An 18,850-nucleotide genomic window follows, 5' to 3' on the forward strand; every position below is an offset into this window, starting at 1 on the left:
GGCTCTCTGCTCAGCAGGGAGCCTGCTTCCTCCTCTCTCTCTCTCTGCCTGCCTCTATGCCTACTTGTGATCTCTCTCTGTCAAATAAATCAATAAAAAGTCTTTAAAAAAACAAAACAAAAAAACAAGAAACCTCAACAGACCAAATGGGGAAAAGTGCCCCAAATTTCAAGACAATGCTGTCAGCCTTTAGGGACGCTGGTCGTACCAGAGAGGGCCGTGACCAGTCTGTTACCTGGAGACATAGACGCAGAGTTGTATGGCCTGGGCGGGAAGGTAATCTGCGTTCCAGGAATATAAGTGATTCTGTCCATGGGAGGAGTGCTTGTTCCCCCTGGATGAGGCACTAAAATCGCTGGAGGCATGTTGGTCAGGTCAATGATTCCTGCTCAGGAGACAAACACAATAAAAGATGTTAAATGTCAGTCTGTCTCAAGACACAGAACCGTACATGGCTTTTTAAAATCGTTTCTCTCTACAACCCAGTGATACTCTGTGTACGGTGTAAATACAAATGGTTAAGATGATCATGATTTTGTAAGGCTATGAAACCCTGTACACCCTACGAGTCAACAAAAAGCAAGACAGGTTACTGAGAGAGACAGCAAACTGCAGACAGTTTGGTTATGTCAGTGCTCACCAAAATGCCCTGCCTTGAGGTACTGCTTTGCCTCCGGGGGCTAACAGCTACAGAGGCAAGGACAGGGCTGCCTTTCCTTTCGTTCCATCATTCACTCAGCAAGTACTCACTGATACTCAGCAGACCTAATACCATCTAAGAAGCCCAAGCACAAAAAACGCACCCCTTGTTGCTGGGTACGGGAGGCCCAACTGCTGCTCCCGTGGGGAGAGGCCTCTGGCCACATCCGGGCGCAGGTTCACTTGCATCTGCTGTGAGGTAATGTAGTCGTTGAGGATTGTCTGTCTGGTGTTCTCCATTGCATAAAGCTGGTACTGACTGGGGTAAGCTGGGGTTGGGGAGAGCTGTCTCTGAAACAGGTAAGCAGCAGCTGCTGGTGGAGAGAACGAGAGAAACGCATTTAGTTCGGTCCAGGACAAAGTCATTCGCTAAGTATTGCCCGCAGAAAGAGCTGGAGCCCCTGCTGCCAGGCTAATATGCAGGTACAGCTTTTAGCATGGGTGGGGGTTACAGAGAGTGAGGGCGACTCATGTTAGATCCTGACACATCAGGTATGAGTACACGTGCTCTAACATCAGACATAACAGCAAAGGGGAAAGAAACCAGATACAGGACGAATGTGAACGTTTTCACCGGTAGGAAAGAAGCTAAGGAACTTCTCAAGCAGCTGCACTTTCGGTCTTTACCACATAACTTAATTATCATTTCACCTACATCTCCAAGAGCTGCATTTGAAAATCACATTAGTGGGGCGCCTCGGTGGCTCAGTGGGTTAAGCTTCTGCCTTCGGCTCAGGTCATGATCCCAGGGTCCTGGGATCGAGCCCCACATCGGGCTGTCTGCTCAGCGGGGAACCTGCTTCCCTTCCTCTCTCTGCCTGCCTCTCTGCCTACTTGTGATCTCTGTCTGTCAAATAAATAAATAAAATCTTTAAAATAAAAACAAAAAACCCAAACAAACAAAAAAGAAGATCACATTATTTGTGCAGTACTGATCATTCAACACAACCAAATGGAAATACATGTGAACATACTTTGTGACAAATAATGGCTTTCCTGGGGGCTGAAAATGATTAGTCTATAAGCATTTAATTAATGCAAAGATTAGCAAACTTATTCTGTAAAAGGCCAGAGAGTAAATATCTTATGCTTTGTGGACGATATGGTCACTTCGCCTACTCAACTCTGCCACAGTAGCATGAAAGCTGCCACAGACAAAACACTCACAAACGTGTGCCTGTGTTCTAATAAAACTTTATTTACGCAAATAGCTGCAGGATTTGGCCCCCTGGCCATAATTTGACAAGCTGGGTTAGAGCATGACATGAGCTGCTAAGAAGGGGTAGGTATGTCTGTTAAAAAGAAGTCTCTCTGCTCAAAACATTAAAATTCACCTCAAGCTCAAAAATAACAATAAAACTGCTATAAAATGAAGGAATAGCATAAGCACTACGTTAAAATCACACATTCAAACTCGAGTGAATATATATATATATTCATTCCCCTAGAAAAACAAGTTTTCTAGAATGTTTGCTTCTCCTTTCTTCATCCAGAACTCCCAGCAGGGTAAGTCTGTCAGTGGACTCTGTGGGAACTTCTGCCTCAGTTTTGGGAGAAAGTCCCTGAAGAACTATGTGCAGACCCCTCTGACACCTAATGTGCGCAAGCAACAGACAATTTGATGCCATTGATATAACCTCCAACAGATGAAAGGTTTTCCACAGGTCCTCGTTTCTATAAACTGAACAACTCTTTGAAATCTCGGCATACTGCTAATGAAAACCTCCTCCCTGAGGACCAAGGTAAAACACGGTGTTCTGTGTCCCAATTTCAAGTTGGAGAATGTAACAAACAAGCAGGTTAGGATGGGGAAGAGGTACGAGCAGAAAACACGCCATCTGAGGAGGGCTCAGCGGGTGAGAGGAACAGGGACGAAGACGGGAGAACGGGGCAGCTGGCACACGGCTGGGTCAAGTCGGCCAGTGACGTGTAGAAGGGGCTCCTTTCTCTTTGGAGAGCCCGCCACCCCGCGCCCAGCAGACTGCTCTTGAGAAAACCTACAGACTCCTGCACCTCCAACAAGCACATCTATCTACAGTCAGAGGGGTGTGTATACCCAGAAGTTCCTTCCAGCTCTACCTGCTACCGTGACTACGTAACTTAATGAAGTAATCTGGAGGTTGTTGAGAAAAGAAAGAAAAGAATGGTTTCTCTGGAAACTAAATCGACTGCTTTGGAAAGACAATTATATGTAGCTCACTCAGGTATGATGAGGCGGTTTTGAAAAGACAGGAAAAAAAATCTGCAAAGATTCTGTATTTAAACTACTTTGAAGTGGCTTTAAAGTCTAGCTTCACAGGGCGCCTTGGTGGCTCAGTTATTAAGGGTCTGCTTTCTGCTAGGTCATGAACCCAGGGTCCTGGGATCGAGTCCCACATCTGGCTCCTGCTCGGTGGGGAGCCTGCTTCTCCCTCTCCTATCCCCCTGCTTGTGTTTCCTCTCTCGCTGTCTCTGTCAAATAAATAAATAAAATCATAAAAAAAAATTCTAGCTTCACTTAAAAAAAGGAAACCTGAAAGGAAATGTATCACTTATGTAACAAAGACAAGGAGAGATTTCATCAGTAGACCCTGACCATACATCAGAACACTGGGAAATTAATATCTACATGGTAAATTTAATCTTTAAAGTATGTCTGTATTATTTAAAAATAATTCTCCACACTGACCCACTTTTGCAATCAGCTTAACCGAATGCCATACTTATTTTTTTCCTCAGTTCTCTAATGGGTGCTAGTAATATTCTGTTTCTTAATTTTGAACTGGTAGCATGAGGGTGTGTAGTGTGTGTGAGTTCAGTGGGCTGCACACTAATGACATATGTAACAGTCTGCATGTTACACTTTAATAAACAGTCTGGAAGGTCACACAGGAACATTCCTTCTTTGCCATAATCATAACCCCACCCTGTGCTTACCAGGATCCAGAGCCCTGTGAAACGGCATGGCGGGATCCAAGTGTGTGGGCAGATGGCTCCGATAAACCTCGCCTGTGGCACTACCCCTGTGGTGGGGATCAAACGGACTGTGGCTGACGACGGGGTCTACACCAGGTACCGGAGACTTCGCTGGTATACTTTCCCTCTGGGTGGGGGTCAGGGTCGATTTTCTTTCATGATTGGTAGACTTGCTAGAGGAAATCGTAACTGGGGAAAAAAAAGCCAAAGCCACAACTTAAGAAACTTGGGCAGGAAGATTTTACAGCTGACCCTTGAACAGCACAGGGGTTAGAGGCATTTACCCCTCCACATGGTCAAAAACCACACGTGTAATCTTTGACTCGCCTGAAACAGCCTACTATTGACCCAGAAGACTTCCCGAGAACAGAAACGGTCAATTAGCACCTGTTTTGTATGTTACATATATTATATCCTCTATGCTTGTAATAAAGTAAGCTAAAGGAAAGAAGATGTTACAAAAACTGTAAGAGAGGGGTGCCTGGGTGGCTCAGCAGGTTGAGCATCCAACTTTTGATTTTAGATCAGGTCATGATCTCAGAGTTGGGAGATCGAACTCAGCACTGGGCTCCATGCTCAGTGGGGAATCTGCTTCTCTCTCTCTCTCTCTCTCCCCTGCTCTGTCCCTTCCCCTGCTCATGTGTGCTCTAAAAATAAATAAATCTTTTTAAAAAAAAGGAAAGAAAAAGAAAAACTGTAAGAGAAAAATACATCTATAGCACTGTACTATATTTATAAAATATAGCAACAACAGGGGCGCCTGGGTGGCTCAGTGGGTTAAGCCGCTGCCTTCAGCTCAGGTCATGATCTCAGGGTCCTGGGATCAAGTCCCGCATCGGGCTCTCTGCTCAGCGGGGAGCCTGCTTCTCTCTCTCTCTCTCTCTCTCTGACTGCCTCTCTGCCTACCTGTGATCTGTCTCTGTCAAATAAATAAATAAGATCTTTAAAAAATATATATATAGCAACAACAAAAACCCACCTTAAGTGGGTTTAAGTTCCACTTGAGTTCTAACAAGTGTTGGTCAAGGGTCCACTGTATTCATCCACTTCTCCCCCAACCAAGTACAGACTGTATTTATACACCAAACGTTTAACAGTCAATCTTGTAAAACACGTGACTGGGAAGAACTAGCAGAAACTTCTGAGACTTAAAGATTACCACCTTGCGATCACAATTCCAACATCTTATCACTTAACGCTAAGATTAAAAATGAAGTTCAACACTCCTCTTTAAATCCCGTTATAAAAGATTTTGTTTTCTGTAGGACTTGAACATTCCAAATTCTTCCTGACCCCCACACACCAAGTCACAGGTGCCTCTCTTTGCCTGTGCCGCCCCCTCCCTGCTGCTTGCCAGTCACCATGTGATGCTGGGTCTCCTCGCCCAGGACTTCCGTAAAGCCTCTCTTGTGAGCTCACCAGTATCAACCACCTCCCTACCTCAGCCTCTTCTTAAACAATGTGGTTCAGAAGTTATCAGATCACCCCCCAAAGAACAGCAGATCTCCACACGTACTGGCCATCCTCCTCCACGGCCGTAACAACTGCCGTAACACACAGAACAGAAGCGTTACCATTTTAAAGGGTACAGCTCGGGGGCATTAATGAACTCAGGGCTGTGCAGTCACCACCAGCACCTCATTATTGATATTCGGGTGACATCAGCTTGGCCACGATTACACACATCTGCTGGACAAAACCAAGCAATCATGTGGGTCTACAACACCCCCTTCCAAGCCCCAGGGTGCTCAAACACGGGGAGCCTTCTCTCTCAGCAGGGTAATTTTCCTTCAGAACCTGAGTCCGGGCCTCTGCGTTCACCATCCCACCTCCTGGCCGGCACTTCGCTTTGCTCGTACCCCTGCCTGCTGTCATGGCGTCCAGCCAGGACCCTGCCGTGAGCCTGTAATCAGTACGGACTCCTGTAACGCTGGACAGGAGTGGGGACGATGTCAAGGGCCACGGGCAGCTTTGGGTACGACCTGGTAAAACTCAACGCCTCTCCCCTGACTCCCGGACCTGCAGCAGCGGAAGGCTGGGGCCGCAGAGCGTGACACTGACAACAGCAACGGCAGCAATGACAGCTCACGTGTACAGTGCCAGGCGCCACCCACACCCTCTGAGTCCTTCAAACACCTGACCTCATGTGACCATCCCAATGGTCCAGTGAGGTAAGCCTTAATACTGTTCCCATTTTACAGATAAGCCAACTAAGGCCTAGGACAGTGAAGTAATTCGTCCAAGGTCCTGCAGCAGAAGAACCATAATGCGAGTCAGGAAGTCTTGCTCCACGGCCTGCGCTTCCAACCACCACAGCAGACTGAGGCCATACAAGAGTCAACGCCGGCTTCCAGAACAGCCAGTAGGGTTAGCTGGAAGGGCACTCTCAGCATGCACTTACTCTAGAGCATTGCTGGATGCCAGCACCATTGGCACTTGTTAAAACAGTGGGTATTTTACCTACAGTCATCCCTGCTTTCTGTGTGGCAGCAGGCCCTCCAGGCCTCGTGGCCAACCAAAGCAAACAATCTGACACTGACTTTTCTGACGCTGACTTTTTGCCAGAGCTGGGAAAGTGCAATGAGAATGAGCAAAGGACGACAGAAGAGTTACCGTACCATCAGACGTTCTGCTCATCATAGGCGAGCCTCTGGACATCGTGTTCTGGTAACTCACGGGGGTCCGCCGGGCGCTGCTGTCCTCGTAAAGTCCTGGGCTCAGCTGTGCCTTGGGAGCCTCATGAAGCGCTGACCGGAGGACGGAGGGGCCAGAGCTCACCACCGACGTGTGTCGGGAACGCACCGGCTCGCCTGCTTTCACGTCCTCGTATTTTCCGCGCTCTACCACCTTTATGTTCTCCGGCACGATTTCCAGGGGAGGCATTCCCCGGGGGAGTTTGTTGGGCCCCGTGATTAAGGATTTGACATTGTGTTTGATGGCAGATTGCCCTGAGTTGCTGTCAAACTTTATCGGTGTACCCTAGAAGAAAAGAAACAAACATGATCAGGAGCTCGAGGCATCTGCAGAGCCTGCCATCTCCGGTCAGCTCAGCCCACGGCAGTGATAATTTGCTTCAGTAATCTCTACTCTCTGCCTGGATGTCTCAGCCACACACTCACAAATCCAGAGCTGCGCACTTTCTCACAATACACATTCCACAATACGGACGCAAGAAAACGAGTCATGAATCATACATACAACCTTCACATTCACTTCCAAAAGCTCTGACATCCTAAGAACTACTTATAATTATTAAGTCATGCTTTTTCTTTTTTTTTTTTTTTAAAGATTTTATTTTATTTATTTGACAGAACACAAGTAGCAGAGAGGCAGGCAGAGAGAGAGAGAGAGAGAGAGAAGCAGGCTCTGCACTGAGCAGAGAGCCCGATGTGGGGCTCGATCCCAGGGTCCTGGGATCATGACCTGGGCCGAAGGCAGAGGCTTCAACCCACTGAGCCACCCAGGCGCCCCAAGTCATGCTTTTTCTAAAATGGTCCATGAATATCACAGTCTAAGGGGGAACGGCTGATGAAAAGTAGCCTGACACAGTTACCTGGGAGATGGAACCCTCAATTATTGGCCTTGTGCTCTGGACCACTTCTGGAGTTTTTCGGCTTTCCTGAGTTAAAATATCTTGCCGTGGAATCTCATGAATGGAACGCCCCATTTCTTTGATGGTGGTAATGCCGTCATATGGTTTTCCTTTGGTAATGGCACCTTCGAATGCTCGTATGGGAGGACTCTCCCTTTTAATCTGTTTGGGATATTTAAGACCGTCTTCGAAGCTGTCCGTTGTCGCTCTTGGTGTGCCTTCAAGAAAGAATTCAAGAAACATGCTTATTAAAATAATGCCAATGGTTGCATAACAATGTGACTGAGCTATACACTGGGAAAATTGTTAAAAGAGGGGCGCCTGGGTGGCTCAGTGGGTTAAGACTCTGCCTTCCACTCAGGTCATGATCTCAAGGTCCTGGGATCGAGCCCTGCATTGGGCTCTCTGCTCAGCAGGGCCTCCCCCACTCTCTCTGCCTACTTGTGATCTCTTTCTCTGTGTCAAATAAATAAAAAAAATCTTTTAAAAAAATTTGTTAAAACATTAAATGCTGATACATGTTTTTCTTCTATTTAAAAAAATTAATACCTTGTTATCTTGTAGTTTTTAATTATTTTCTGCTTACAACACATCCTTAAATAAATATTCATAAGTCATCATTTTTTTTGGGTGGTTCAAGATTTGATACACTGTTTACCACAATCAGAGAATGGTTCTTACATAATGAAGATAGTCTCTATATTCAAAGATTAGGCAACCATCATCTTCAAATTATACAGCTCAGAAACAGAAGAGTTAAAATCAAGATTTAAGTATCTAATATTTCAAAAGGGAAAATACTTGAAAAGCAGGTTTCATACACTGCAAATTAATGTCAAACTACTCTACAATGAGGCAGTCATGAAAAAAAGCCAAAACAAGCAAAAAGTTTACCCTGCATTATGGAACCAGACAGCACAGTCCTTTCTTTGAGGTCGGAATGAGGGCTCCCCCTGGGTAATGCTCGGCATATCAGCCCTTTCAAGACAAGAAAGCAATTCAAATATTAAACACAATGTCAATGTCAATTCAATGTACTTTATACTGACCTTAGAGTACGTACTTTTTGATAAAAGCTCTACGGAGAAAGAAATATCATCTTAAATTTGTGAACTATTCAGAAGGATATCATGGAAAAAATAAAAGTTGGAAGTACCCAATATGACATAATTGTTCCTTTTTAAACATTTTCCTGAAGAGAAAATAGCCACAGAAGACATCTATTATAAATCAATAAGGAAAAACACTTTCAAAACTACATCTAAAATCCAATGCTTCTTCCTCAAGGTAAGAGGACACACAGAGGGGTTGAGAATCACTGTCTGGCTCTGAAACTGACCTCTGAGAAAAGGAAAACACAAAGGATGGGTACCTCAAAAACAGGTAAAATACGTAAATGAAAATATGCAAGTCATACGCGATTACCCTAAGGTAAAGGTAAAGGGAAGTGGGATTTTTTTTTTTTTTACTGGAGAAAATCCAGCTCTTAGAAAATTACACAGGACTTCTGAGATTGAAGAACCCTTATCTTGTGTTTAGTATTTCACTTAGATTGACATTAAGCAGTTGAAGCAGGTTAAGACTTAAAGAAAGTGAGTCATTAACAAAATAAAACTACAGATATGATGTAGTGATTGCTTATCGCGTGGTCAGCGCAAGTTGGGACACCTGTCTCGAGTCCTCATATCATAACTATGGTCCCTGCATTTACACTCGCCCAGTGAACTTCACCAGCAAACAGTGCGGCCAGAGTTCAAATACAGGCCTTTGTTCTGTTACACCGCTTTAGCTGCCTCACAACAAAAGCAAAGTTCTCAGACTGACTTTTACATTTTTCAACTCACTTAACCCTAGCAGAAGAGTCTACAAATTACATGAGCATTCTACTAGTTACCTATGATATGACCAATAATGTTTAATTTTTACTTCCTGCCACTGTCATGTACTTGCTTTATAGGCAGATACGAATATAAATTTAAACATATTAATAAGCTCATATTACTACAGTGTTTTAACATATTTCATCATATTACATATTATTAATATAATGATATATTGATACAGGTTTCATTTATATAGTAATATGAATACACATTTATAATAGTAATATGAATATAAATTTCGTAACAGAGACTGAATACAACCTAACCCAACCAAGCAAATTTGCTGTACAAAATTAAATGTATCTAAATAAAGCACTGGAAACACTTTACCCTCCAATGGGGCTGACACAGGAGACTCCCTCATTGACAACCCTTGCTTTATATTTCCTTCCACTGATTCATAGCTTCTTTTTAAACTGATTTCGTGAGCTGTTCTTGGACTCCTTGTGCCTTCTCGGGCATTCTTAATATCTGCAGAACATAGAAATAAGAATTACTCAGACAAAACCCAAAGCCTCCTCTACAATAAATCAGTTATCTTAGTTTCATAGTCTTATCTTATAAAAAACAATATAAAAGCCAGCCAACCTACAACATAGTACTGTATAGATGATATTTATGGAGTTTTTTTCATTAATTAAAATGTAACTGAGTGCCAGGCATAAGTAAGCTAGGCTTGCAGATAAGGTTAACAAATTAAGTCCCTTCCTTCATGAAACTTACCAGTCACGATGGATACCAATAAAGTACTAGGAAACTGATGTACAGCATAGTCAATACTATGAAAAGAGAGGTACGATGTGCTATGAGAACGCTAGAAAGGGAACCTAACAATTAAAAGGCCCCGATAAGGCTGCTACAAGAAGTAATGTGTAAACGGAGAACCGAGATGCTTAAGTCAGAGGTAAGGGAGGAAGAGGGAGTACAGGCATACAGACGCCAAGGTGAGACAAAGTGTGGGACATTGAAAGGACTTGGGCTCAGTGCCTGGTCAGCGAGGAGAGTGGCGCTGAAGGCAGACTGCACGGGAAGGCAGTGCCGGGGGCCGAGGGAAAAGTGGGAAGGGAACACTTGGGGAGAGGAGCAGGGAGCAGATCACGGGGGGGGGGGGATCGAGCCAAGGTAAGGGGCTTACACTGATCTTAAAGCAATGAAGAGTCAAGTAGGAAGTGACAAGAGACAGTTCTGAATACGGGTTATGACCAAAGGTGGGGAGACCAGGGGGAGCTGCCCAGTTATCCAGATGAAGGATGACGGGGGCAGTGGGGAGTATAGAGAAATGGATGGATGGCAGAGAACTCAGAAAAGAGAACAGGAACAGCTTAGTGACTGACTGGATGTGGAAAGAGAACAAAGTGTCGAGGATGACATCTACATTTCTGGCTTCGGCAATGTATGTTACTTTCTTCCTCCAGAAGCAAGATGTAAATCAGCATATGCCAGAAATGTTAAAACAAGAAAGGAGGAAGGAAATAAGAAAGTTACCATGTGTTTTGCATCAGGCACTCTGTGCTCACATACCTTACATCTTTGTATTCAAAGAGAAAGATAAACCATGACTAATGACTCCGCAAATCACAAAAACAGTTGCAAACAGGAACTCATATCCAGTCCCTCACTTGGCTTTTTTTTTTTTTAAACCATAACTGAGTCATTCTTGTAACATCAGTGAGAAAATATAACCTAAGAATACATCTAAAGAAAATGCTCACACACAGACATTAAAATAATTTAAATTAAGAATTTAAATTCGGCATGCCTGGGTGGCTCAGTCGTTAAGCGTCTGCCTTCGGCTCAGGGCATGATCCCAGGGTCCTGGGATCGAGCCCCACATCGGGCTCCCTGCTTTGCCCTCTCCCAGTCCCCCTCTCCCCCTCCCCCTGCTTGTGTTCCCTCTCTTGCTGTGTCTCTGCCAAATAAATAAATAGAATCTTAAAAAAAAAAAAAAAAAGAATTTACATTCAATATTCTTTCCAGGATTATTAGATTATTATCTACTTCCTAATTCTTGGGGAGGCCTGGGTGGGTCAGTGGTTAAGCATCTGCCTTTGGCTCAGGTCATGATCCCAGGGTCCTGGGATTGAGCTCTGCATCGGGCTCAGAGGGGAGCCTGCTTCTCTTCCTGCCTCTGCCTCTCCCAGACTTGTGCTTGCTCTCTTGCGCGCCCTCTCTCTCACAAATAATAAATAAAATCTTAAAAATAAAGAAAAAAATAGAAAAGTGATTCTATTGAAGTTAAAGATTCTTTTCTTAGGCTAAATCCACTGGCCATGGTTGATATTAGTTATCACTCACAGAACCATGTACTACAGGCTCTGCACTGTTTATCATTTTCACTGACCATCTCAGTTAAATTTTCACAAAAACTTCCACAAGAAGGGAGAATGAACTCCCCCCAAACAAGTATGTGGGGAGCCAGAGCCCATGTTTCCAATCCCTAATACAGTACTGGGTTCCGAGTACAGACATCAAACTTACTGTCGTAGGATAAGATGTGTCCACTTTTGCCTTCATAAATAACATGACCTTTTGATGCGGCCTCCTCTCTGCCTTTCTCAGGACTGCTCTCCTCAATGGGCATTCTAGAAATGGATCCCTTCACCAACGCCTCAGTTGGTATGCCGGCCTGTGACAGTGCTGGGGTACCCTGCCATAAATCAAACACAAACATTCAGGTTTAGAGACACGAGATGCTCAGAAAACTTAACCTACCACACTGAGAGTCGGATCCACCCATCTTCAAAGAAGAAAGGACAAAGACACAAGAGAACCCAGACATTAAGTTTCTATAAACATAAAGAAATACTGTAACTTTGTCCTTGAGCCCTGCCCCACAAAACTTAAAATGTGGACAGGTGTAGGAGTCAAACAAACTTTCTTCCCCACCTTGAAGTCAAGCCTCTTAGCTCTCAGGGGAAAAAAAAAAAAAAAAAAGAAAAGAAAAGAAAAAAAAATCTCGTCTTAAAAGGCTGAGAAATCATTTAAGTGTAATATGTTTTTTCAAAACGTCTAATGAAAATAAGACAATAAATTAAGTTTTAAATTTAGAATACCGCAACCTCCTCTCACATGGTGATAAGAGGAAAAAAGAACTTGCAGTTCCCAAACTGTCTACTGGGTTTGACCTCTGGTCACCAGTGGGGGAGGGGGAGGGGGAAGTATGAACGACAAAACTCAAGATGACCCCATCCTGTGCTATGGATTCAGTTTAGATCACATGGTCAGAATGTTCGCCACCACTGATCAGTCCTCTTCTGAGTCACCTACAGGCACAGTTCTCTCTGACCCCTCCGTTAAGCAGTAAACCCTTCCTTCCGGAGAAATCATTCACGGAACCTACTGGGTACGGACTTTGTACAAGTGAGCTGCTTGGGTTGGGATGGGAGTGGTGGGCCCAGACACAGCCCACTCACATCTGGCATCTCCAAAACCCTCGTGAGGACAATCTGAAACCACACACTCAGTGCAGGAAGAATGACAAGAACAGAACATTTTACTTTACTTGTCCAGCCATTCAGTGGGCTCGGCAGTAAATATCCGGAAATCCTTAACACCCCCTGCAGAAGGGCTCACTTGGTGTGTGGATGGACTAGGCTGGAAATGAACAGAGAAAAGCCTAGCCTCCCTTCATCCACTTCATTCTGTCTTCCTGCCCACAGCCTGGTTACTAGAGTGAAAACGAATGAGAAAAGGGAATACACATAAGGCATTTTTTCCCCTTCTGCCTCTAATATTAAAGTGTTTGCTTGTTTTGAAAACTAGTTTCAGGATGTATACTTTGGTGAAATGTAGAAGGAGAGATGTGCAGAGTTCACATGTAACTCTCTAGGTCACTAGGCCATACACTCCCGTAAACCAGGTCTTGTTAAAACAGAGACCCTGATTCATAGGTTGGAAGTGGGAACTAAAATTTCTGCATTAACCTAACAAGCTCCCAAGCAATGCTGATCCCTGGGATACAGACGACACTTGACCAGCAAGGCCCCAGGGCACAGTTCTCAGATGGGCCCACAGCAGACCCACTAGAGGGCGGGAAACACAGCCTGCTGGTCCTGCCCCCCCACAGATGAGACTCAGGAAGTCTGGGCTGGGGCCTGACCATTTACAGGCCTAACGGTGCTGGCCCGGGAGCCACAACTTTAGCCACTGGCCTAGGGAACAAGGTTCAACATGCAAAATCCACAGGATTCTGTTTACAATGATTTCCCAAAAGAGAATTTTCTTTACCAGATCTACAGTAATAAGGAAGCTAAGGACTGTTACACTTCCAACTGAAATCAACATCAAACGGAGGACAAGAAGGAACTTTTCTTAATCAAAACTGGCAATTTATTGAGCTTGAAACTGGAAGAAGAGATCTGACTTTCGGTGCTTCTATCAATGCCACCCGTGTCTTCGAGTTTAGCATGAGACCCTAGCCAGGTGGCTTACATGCTGGGACTGCAGACCTTCTTTTTCACAAGAGGCAAAAGCGAGCAATAATTTTTAATGTTTTTTTTTTCCCATTTCTATTTGAGCTGCACACATGGTAAAAGCTTTTGCGGGGAGGGTGTGGGGGGGGTATGGGGGGAGGCTGTGTGCATGTGTGTGTGCGCGCGCGCGCACGCCTGGATGGCTCAGTCGTTAAGCATCTGCTTTGGCTCAGGTCATGATCTTGGGGTCCTGGGATGGAGCCCGGCATCAGGTCCCCTGCTTAGCAGGGAGCCTGCTTCTCCCTCTCCCACTCCCCCTGCTTGTGTTCCCTGTCATGCTCTGTCAAATAAATAAATAAAATCTTTAAAAAAAAAAAAAAAAAAGCCTTGCCAGGAAGACAGAGCTACATCAACTTGTTTCTTCTGCCAATTTGCAAAACACTGACCTTTTCAAATGACCCACAGAACAGATAATACAGCTGGTGGTCAAAATGATCACATTAATGTCCTTCTGCAGACAATTTACAGATCTGGGTTTATTACCACTGAGACCCAATTCTGCAATCCAGACAAGGAGCAACTTAACCACAGAGCCATACTGCTGGAACCGCTGGAGCTCTTGAGACCTGACATCATTAGCTACTGTCCAGTGCATCAGGAATGATCACAACTAACCTGAGTGATGGAGCCCCGCAGGGACGGGATGCCTTCCATGGAAATTTTGCTGGTTGGCGTTCCCCGAGTTATACTTCCTTCTTGAATGGCTCCCGTGGTACCTGAATGAAAGCAAAATGATGAGTAAGTTACAGCTTCTACCACCACAAACAAACAAAACTCACCCCCAACTTGAAGAGGGGTAAGAGAAGGAAACAGCAGTATAAGAAGAATATCTGTTTTACTGAAATGCACTTTCAAAATATTACAATTATTAAAAAGGATTGCTAAAACATGGAATTTCAAAATCCTGAATTATTTTTATACAGAAGGAAAAATTTAGAATGTAAAGGCTCTAATTTAAAAACACAACATTAAAACGTATTAATGACTTTTAATACATTTATTGGGAACAAAAGTTTAATATTTCTGCCAAACAGCGTAGTTTACCTCTGACCACTCCTTCGTGTTGTGCCCTGACCAAGAGACCTTCAGGCTGCGAGTTTTGGCTTCGGGGAGAAAATTCTTCCTGCTTGATGTAGGGCACAGTAGCTATGGACCAAAGCGAGAGAAAAAGAAGAGATCAAGTGTTGAGTCACCGCCCGTGATGCCACAAGTGCAGGAATCTTTTGAGTATTTACTCACTGACCTGATTTGGCAGATTCCTGCTGCCGCGGCAGTCCAAGAGAAATAGAGCCCACTGAGGGCTTAGCTGCTTCTGGAGTGTAGGAAGTCTGATTATGAGATGTCAAATAAGTGCCAGGTGTTCCCTAAAAATAATTTTAGAAGACTAAAATAACATTGTCTTTTCACAAGGTCAACAATAAACATATGTTCATGTGTCTGCTTATAAGAATTTACACCCCCATTGCCCAAAATTAAGGACAAGTATTGGAAAAGCAAGAAAATCCTAATAGACTGATTAAAAATATTTTTAAAGGGAGCAAGAGGTCTTCTGAAATAGCCATAAATTTCACATAATTAATATTAGGAAACAAATTACATAAACAAAGCATTTAACAGTATACTCAAAATGTAAGCTACTATTATTAACAATATTTATTCTTCAAAAAACTGCTATAGGACAGTGACAGTAAAAACAGCAGAATAGGGACTTCTGAAAACTTTCCTCCATAAAAGCAACCAGAAAACCAGCAAAAATGGTAAAAATCAACCTTTCAATTTGGAAATTAACTGAAGGCTTATGGAAATCTGCGTGTGTTTGTTCAAGAAGACTAACAAAATCTACGTAAGAAGAGTGAGTTTTGTCGCATCTGAACTTGTTCTATCTCCTCTCCCATATGATCCCACCAAGCTCACTGGTAGCCCTGAAAATCAACAGTCCTCGATTATGCTGAAAACCATCAGCCTGGCAGCCACCAGAGGGGAAAGAAGAGGGTTTGGAGCTCCTTAAAAGCATCAATCCCAGATAACAGTCATTATTTGACTTGTCTGATGGTTCCCTGGAAGACCCATTTGCAAGGCTGTCCTTTTCGGACCTGTGGGGAAGAAGGTGCATGCTTGTCAAAAACAATCAGCGTCAAATGCTTTAACTTCGTCACTGCCTGAGGCAACACTCAGGCAACAACAGGGTAAGCAAAAACCTTTAAAAGGAAAAGCTAAAAAATGAGATGTTCAAAGGAGGTTTGAGCATGTTCCTAGCAATCGAAGGCCACGTGAATATGCGAGACTGTACAGATGCCTAGGAGAGACAAGAGAAGGCCTGAAGTTCTCAACTCTGGTGGGCCGTAAAGCTCTGTGAAAGTAGGAAGTGAAGACTAAGGCAGAATTGCCAGCAGCCTGGCTGAAGGCTGAAGGTGTGCCCCAACACACACAAAGAGCCACTCGGCAAAGACCGGGACATGTAAGCATTCCAGCCACAAAGTCTGTCAAGCCTTAGCCGGCCAGCAGGTAGAGACAGCAACGACCGCACATGTCACAGAACACAGACTTCACAGTTAGTTCTTTAGAAAGCAAGCATCAACAAAACAAAACCAACAACAGCAGACCCTCCCAAGAGAGGAGAATCTGATTGCCTCAGCTGCCACCTTATGCAGAATGTCCAGTTTTTAGCCAAAAATTGTAACAAAGAAGAAAGCATGACCCACACATGGGGGGGAAAATGCACTGAATAAAAATTGTCCCTAGGCTTTAGACTCGCCAGAAAAAGACCATTATATCATTTATCGGTTATCATAAATATGTTCAAACTACAGGGAATCATGTCTAAAGCACTAAATGAAAGTATGAAAATGAGGTTTCCCCATACAAAGAATATCAACAAAAAGAAATCATAAAAAAAAAGAACTGTACAGAAATTCTGAAGTTAAAAAGCACAAACACTGGAAGAAAATTAAAAAAAAAAAAAAAACTCTCAGCAAAAAAAGAAAATAAGGAGGCCTTTTCAATCTGATGGAAGGCACCTATGAAAAGGCTAGAGTTAACATACCTACCAGGAAGATACTGAATGCCTCCCTCCTAAAATGGGCAATAAGGGAAAGCATATCCTCTTTACCACTTCTTTTAAAGATTGTACTATGGGGCACCTGGGTGGCTCAGTTGGTTAAACATCTGACTCTTGATTTCAGCTCAGGTCATGATCTCAGGGTTGTGGGATCAAGCCCCACGCTGGGCTGATGGAGCCCCACATCAGGCTCCTAGCTCTTTGCTCGGCCGGGAGCCTACTTAAGATTTGCTCTCTCCCTCTTCCCCCTCCCTCCCTGTTCTTTCTCTCAAATAAGTATCTTTATCTCAAATAAATCTTTAAAAAGAAAATAAGCACAGTACTAAAAGTTCTATCTTAGCCAGTTCAATAAAACAAGGAAAAGAAAAGGCACTAGGACTGGAAAGGAAGAGGTAAAACTACCTTGATTTGCAGATGACATGCTCACATAGAAAATCCTAAGAAATCTACTTTCTTTCCAAAAAACAAAAACAAAACAAGAAGCAAATAAGTAAACGCTGCAGGAGATAGAGTGAAGATTGAAAGAGTCAACTTTTTTTTATATACCTGTAAGAACTGGAAAATGAAATTTTAAAAAATAATATTTATATAAACATAAATACATCTAACAAAACATCTACAGTGAAAACTATGAAATATTGTTGAGATAAAGACCTAAATTAATGGAAATATAAACATGTTCATGGATTACAAAAGACTCAATGTTCTTAAGATCATTTCTAGGGCACCTGGGTGGCTCAGTTGGTTAAGCAACTGCTTTCGGCTCAGGTCATGGTTCCAGATCTCGAGACAGAGTCCCGAATCGGGCTCCCAGCTCCGGAAGCAGGGAGTGCTTCCCCCCCCAACCCCGATCTTCTCCCCTCTCATGGTCTCTCTCAAACAAATAAATAAAATCTTTAAAAGAAAAAAAAGACCTTCCTTTCCAACCCAAAATAATCTATAGATTTAATGCAATCTTTTACCATAATCCCAGCAGAATTTTTGTTAGAAGCTGACATTTATCATTTGTACAGAAACGCCAAAGTCATAGAAGAGCCAAAGTGATCTTAAAAAGTAAAAGCCCTTGGGGCGCCTGGGTGGCTCAGTGGGTTAAAGCCTCTGCCTTCGGCTCAGGTCGTGATCGCAGGGTCCTGGGATCGAGCCCCGCATCGGACTCTCCGCTCAGTGGAGAGCCTGCTTCCTCCTCTCTCTCTCTCTGCCTGCCTCTCTGCCTACTTGTGATCTCTGTCTGTCAAATAAATAAAATAAAATCTTTAATTAAAAAAAAAAAAGTAAAAGCCCTTACAGGACTCCTACCACATGATTTCAAGACTTACCTTAAAGCTACAATAATCAAAACTGTGGTGCTAACAAAACTATGGGCAAGCAGATCAACTGAACAGAACAGATAGTCCAGAGAGAGACTGAACACAGAGCCAAATCATTTTTGAAGAAGGCACTGAACTGATCAAATGGAGAAAGAAAAGGCTTTTTAACTGGTGTTACTGGAACTGCAAACCCAAAAGGATAAATGAACGCTGATCCTGACCTCAGGCTGCACACAAAACTTAATTTCACGTGACCACCGACCTACACGTAAAAGCCCAAACTATAAACCTTTAAGAAGAAAACACAAGAATATCCCCACAACCATGAAGCAAAGATTTCTTAGAGAATGAGAAAAAATTTACATAAACATTTCATCAAAATTTAAAATTTCTGTTCATCAAAACATACCAGTAACAAAACACACAAGCCACAGAAAAGAGAAAATATTTTAATATATAACTGAGACCTTTCATCCACAATACGTAAAGAACTTCTGTAATCAATAACCAAAAAAAACAATAAAAACAGATAATGACAGTCAATTTGCCATCAAATGTATAAATGACCAATAAGCATACAAAACAGTGCTCAACCTCATTTGCTGCCAGGGAAATGCAAACTAAATGCCACAATGAAATATGACGAAAATAAAAAAGACTGCCAAGAGCAAATGAAGCAACGTGAAGGCTTACGTTTCAGGTGGCAGTGGACCCACTGTGGGAAATTATGAAGTAAAACACACATATTATCGAACAAGTGCTCTCTCCGGGGGTTGATTACACAGGAGAAATAAAGACAAATGTCTATAAGGAGCCAGTACAAGAACGTTCGTGCCTGCTTTGTTCACTACAACCAAAAGCCCGAAACAGCTCTGGCTTCCACT

At 43.3% G+C, this 18,850-nt stretch overlaps 1 protein-coding gene across 17 annotated transcripts in view; it reads right to left on the minus strand.

Annotated features, from left to right (window-relative positions):
* Positions 1 to 18,850, minus strand: part of NCOR1 (nuclear receptor corepressor 1) — a 154,708-nt gene that overhangs the window by 21,185 nt on the left and 114,673 nt on the right. For 15 of the 17 annotated variants that reach the window (XM_059380628.1, XM_059380640.1, XM_059380644.1 and 12 more), the window contains 11 exons: positions 14,845 to 14,965; positions 14,646 to 14,747; positions 14,217 to 14,317; positions 11,608 to 11,776; positions 9,460 to 9,600; positions 8,141 to 8,224; positions 7,208 to 7,464; positions 6,273 to 6,633; positions 3,616 to 3,843; positions 804 to 1,013; positions 236 to 385 (listed from right to left, as the gene is read on the minus strand). In XM_059380628.1, coding sequence (XP_059236611.1) covers positions 236 to 385; positions 804 to 1,013; positions 3,616 to 3,843; positions 6,273 to 6,633; positions 7,208 to 7,464; positions 8,141 to 8,224; positions 9,460 to 9,600; positions 11,608 to 11,776; positions 14,217 to 14,317; positions 14,646 to 14,747; positions 14,845 to 14,965 — 1,924 coding nt within the window. The remainder of the gene's footprint in view (positions 1 to 235; positions 386 to 803; positions 1,014 to 3,615; positions 3,844 to 6,272; positions 6,634 to 7,207; positions 7,465 to 8,140; positions 8,225 to 9,459; positions 9,601 to 11,607; positions 11,777 to 14,216; positions 14,318 to 14,645; positions 14,748 to 14,844; positions 14,966 to 18,850) is intronic. The other 2 variants (XM_059380641.1, XM_059380629.1) reach the window with 1 other exon arrangement.

The sequence above is a fragment of the Mustela nigripes genome, chromosome 16 (assembly GCF_022355385.1).
Source record: "Mustela nigripes isolate SB6536 chromosome 16, MUSNIG.SB6536, whole genome shotgun sequence".
Classification (NCBI taxonomy): domain Eukaryota; kingdom Metazoa; phylum Chordata; class Mammalia; order Carnivora; family Mustelidae; genus Mustela; species Mustela nigripes.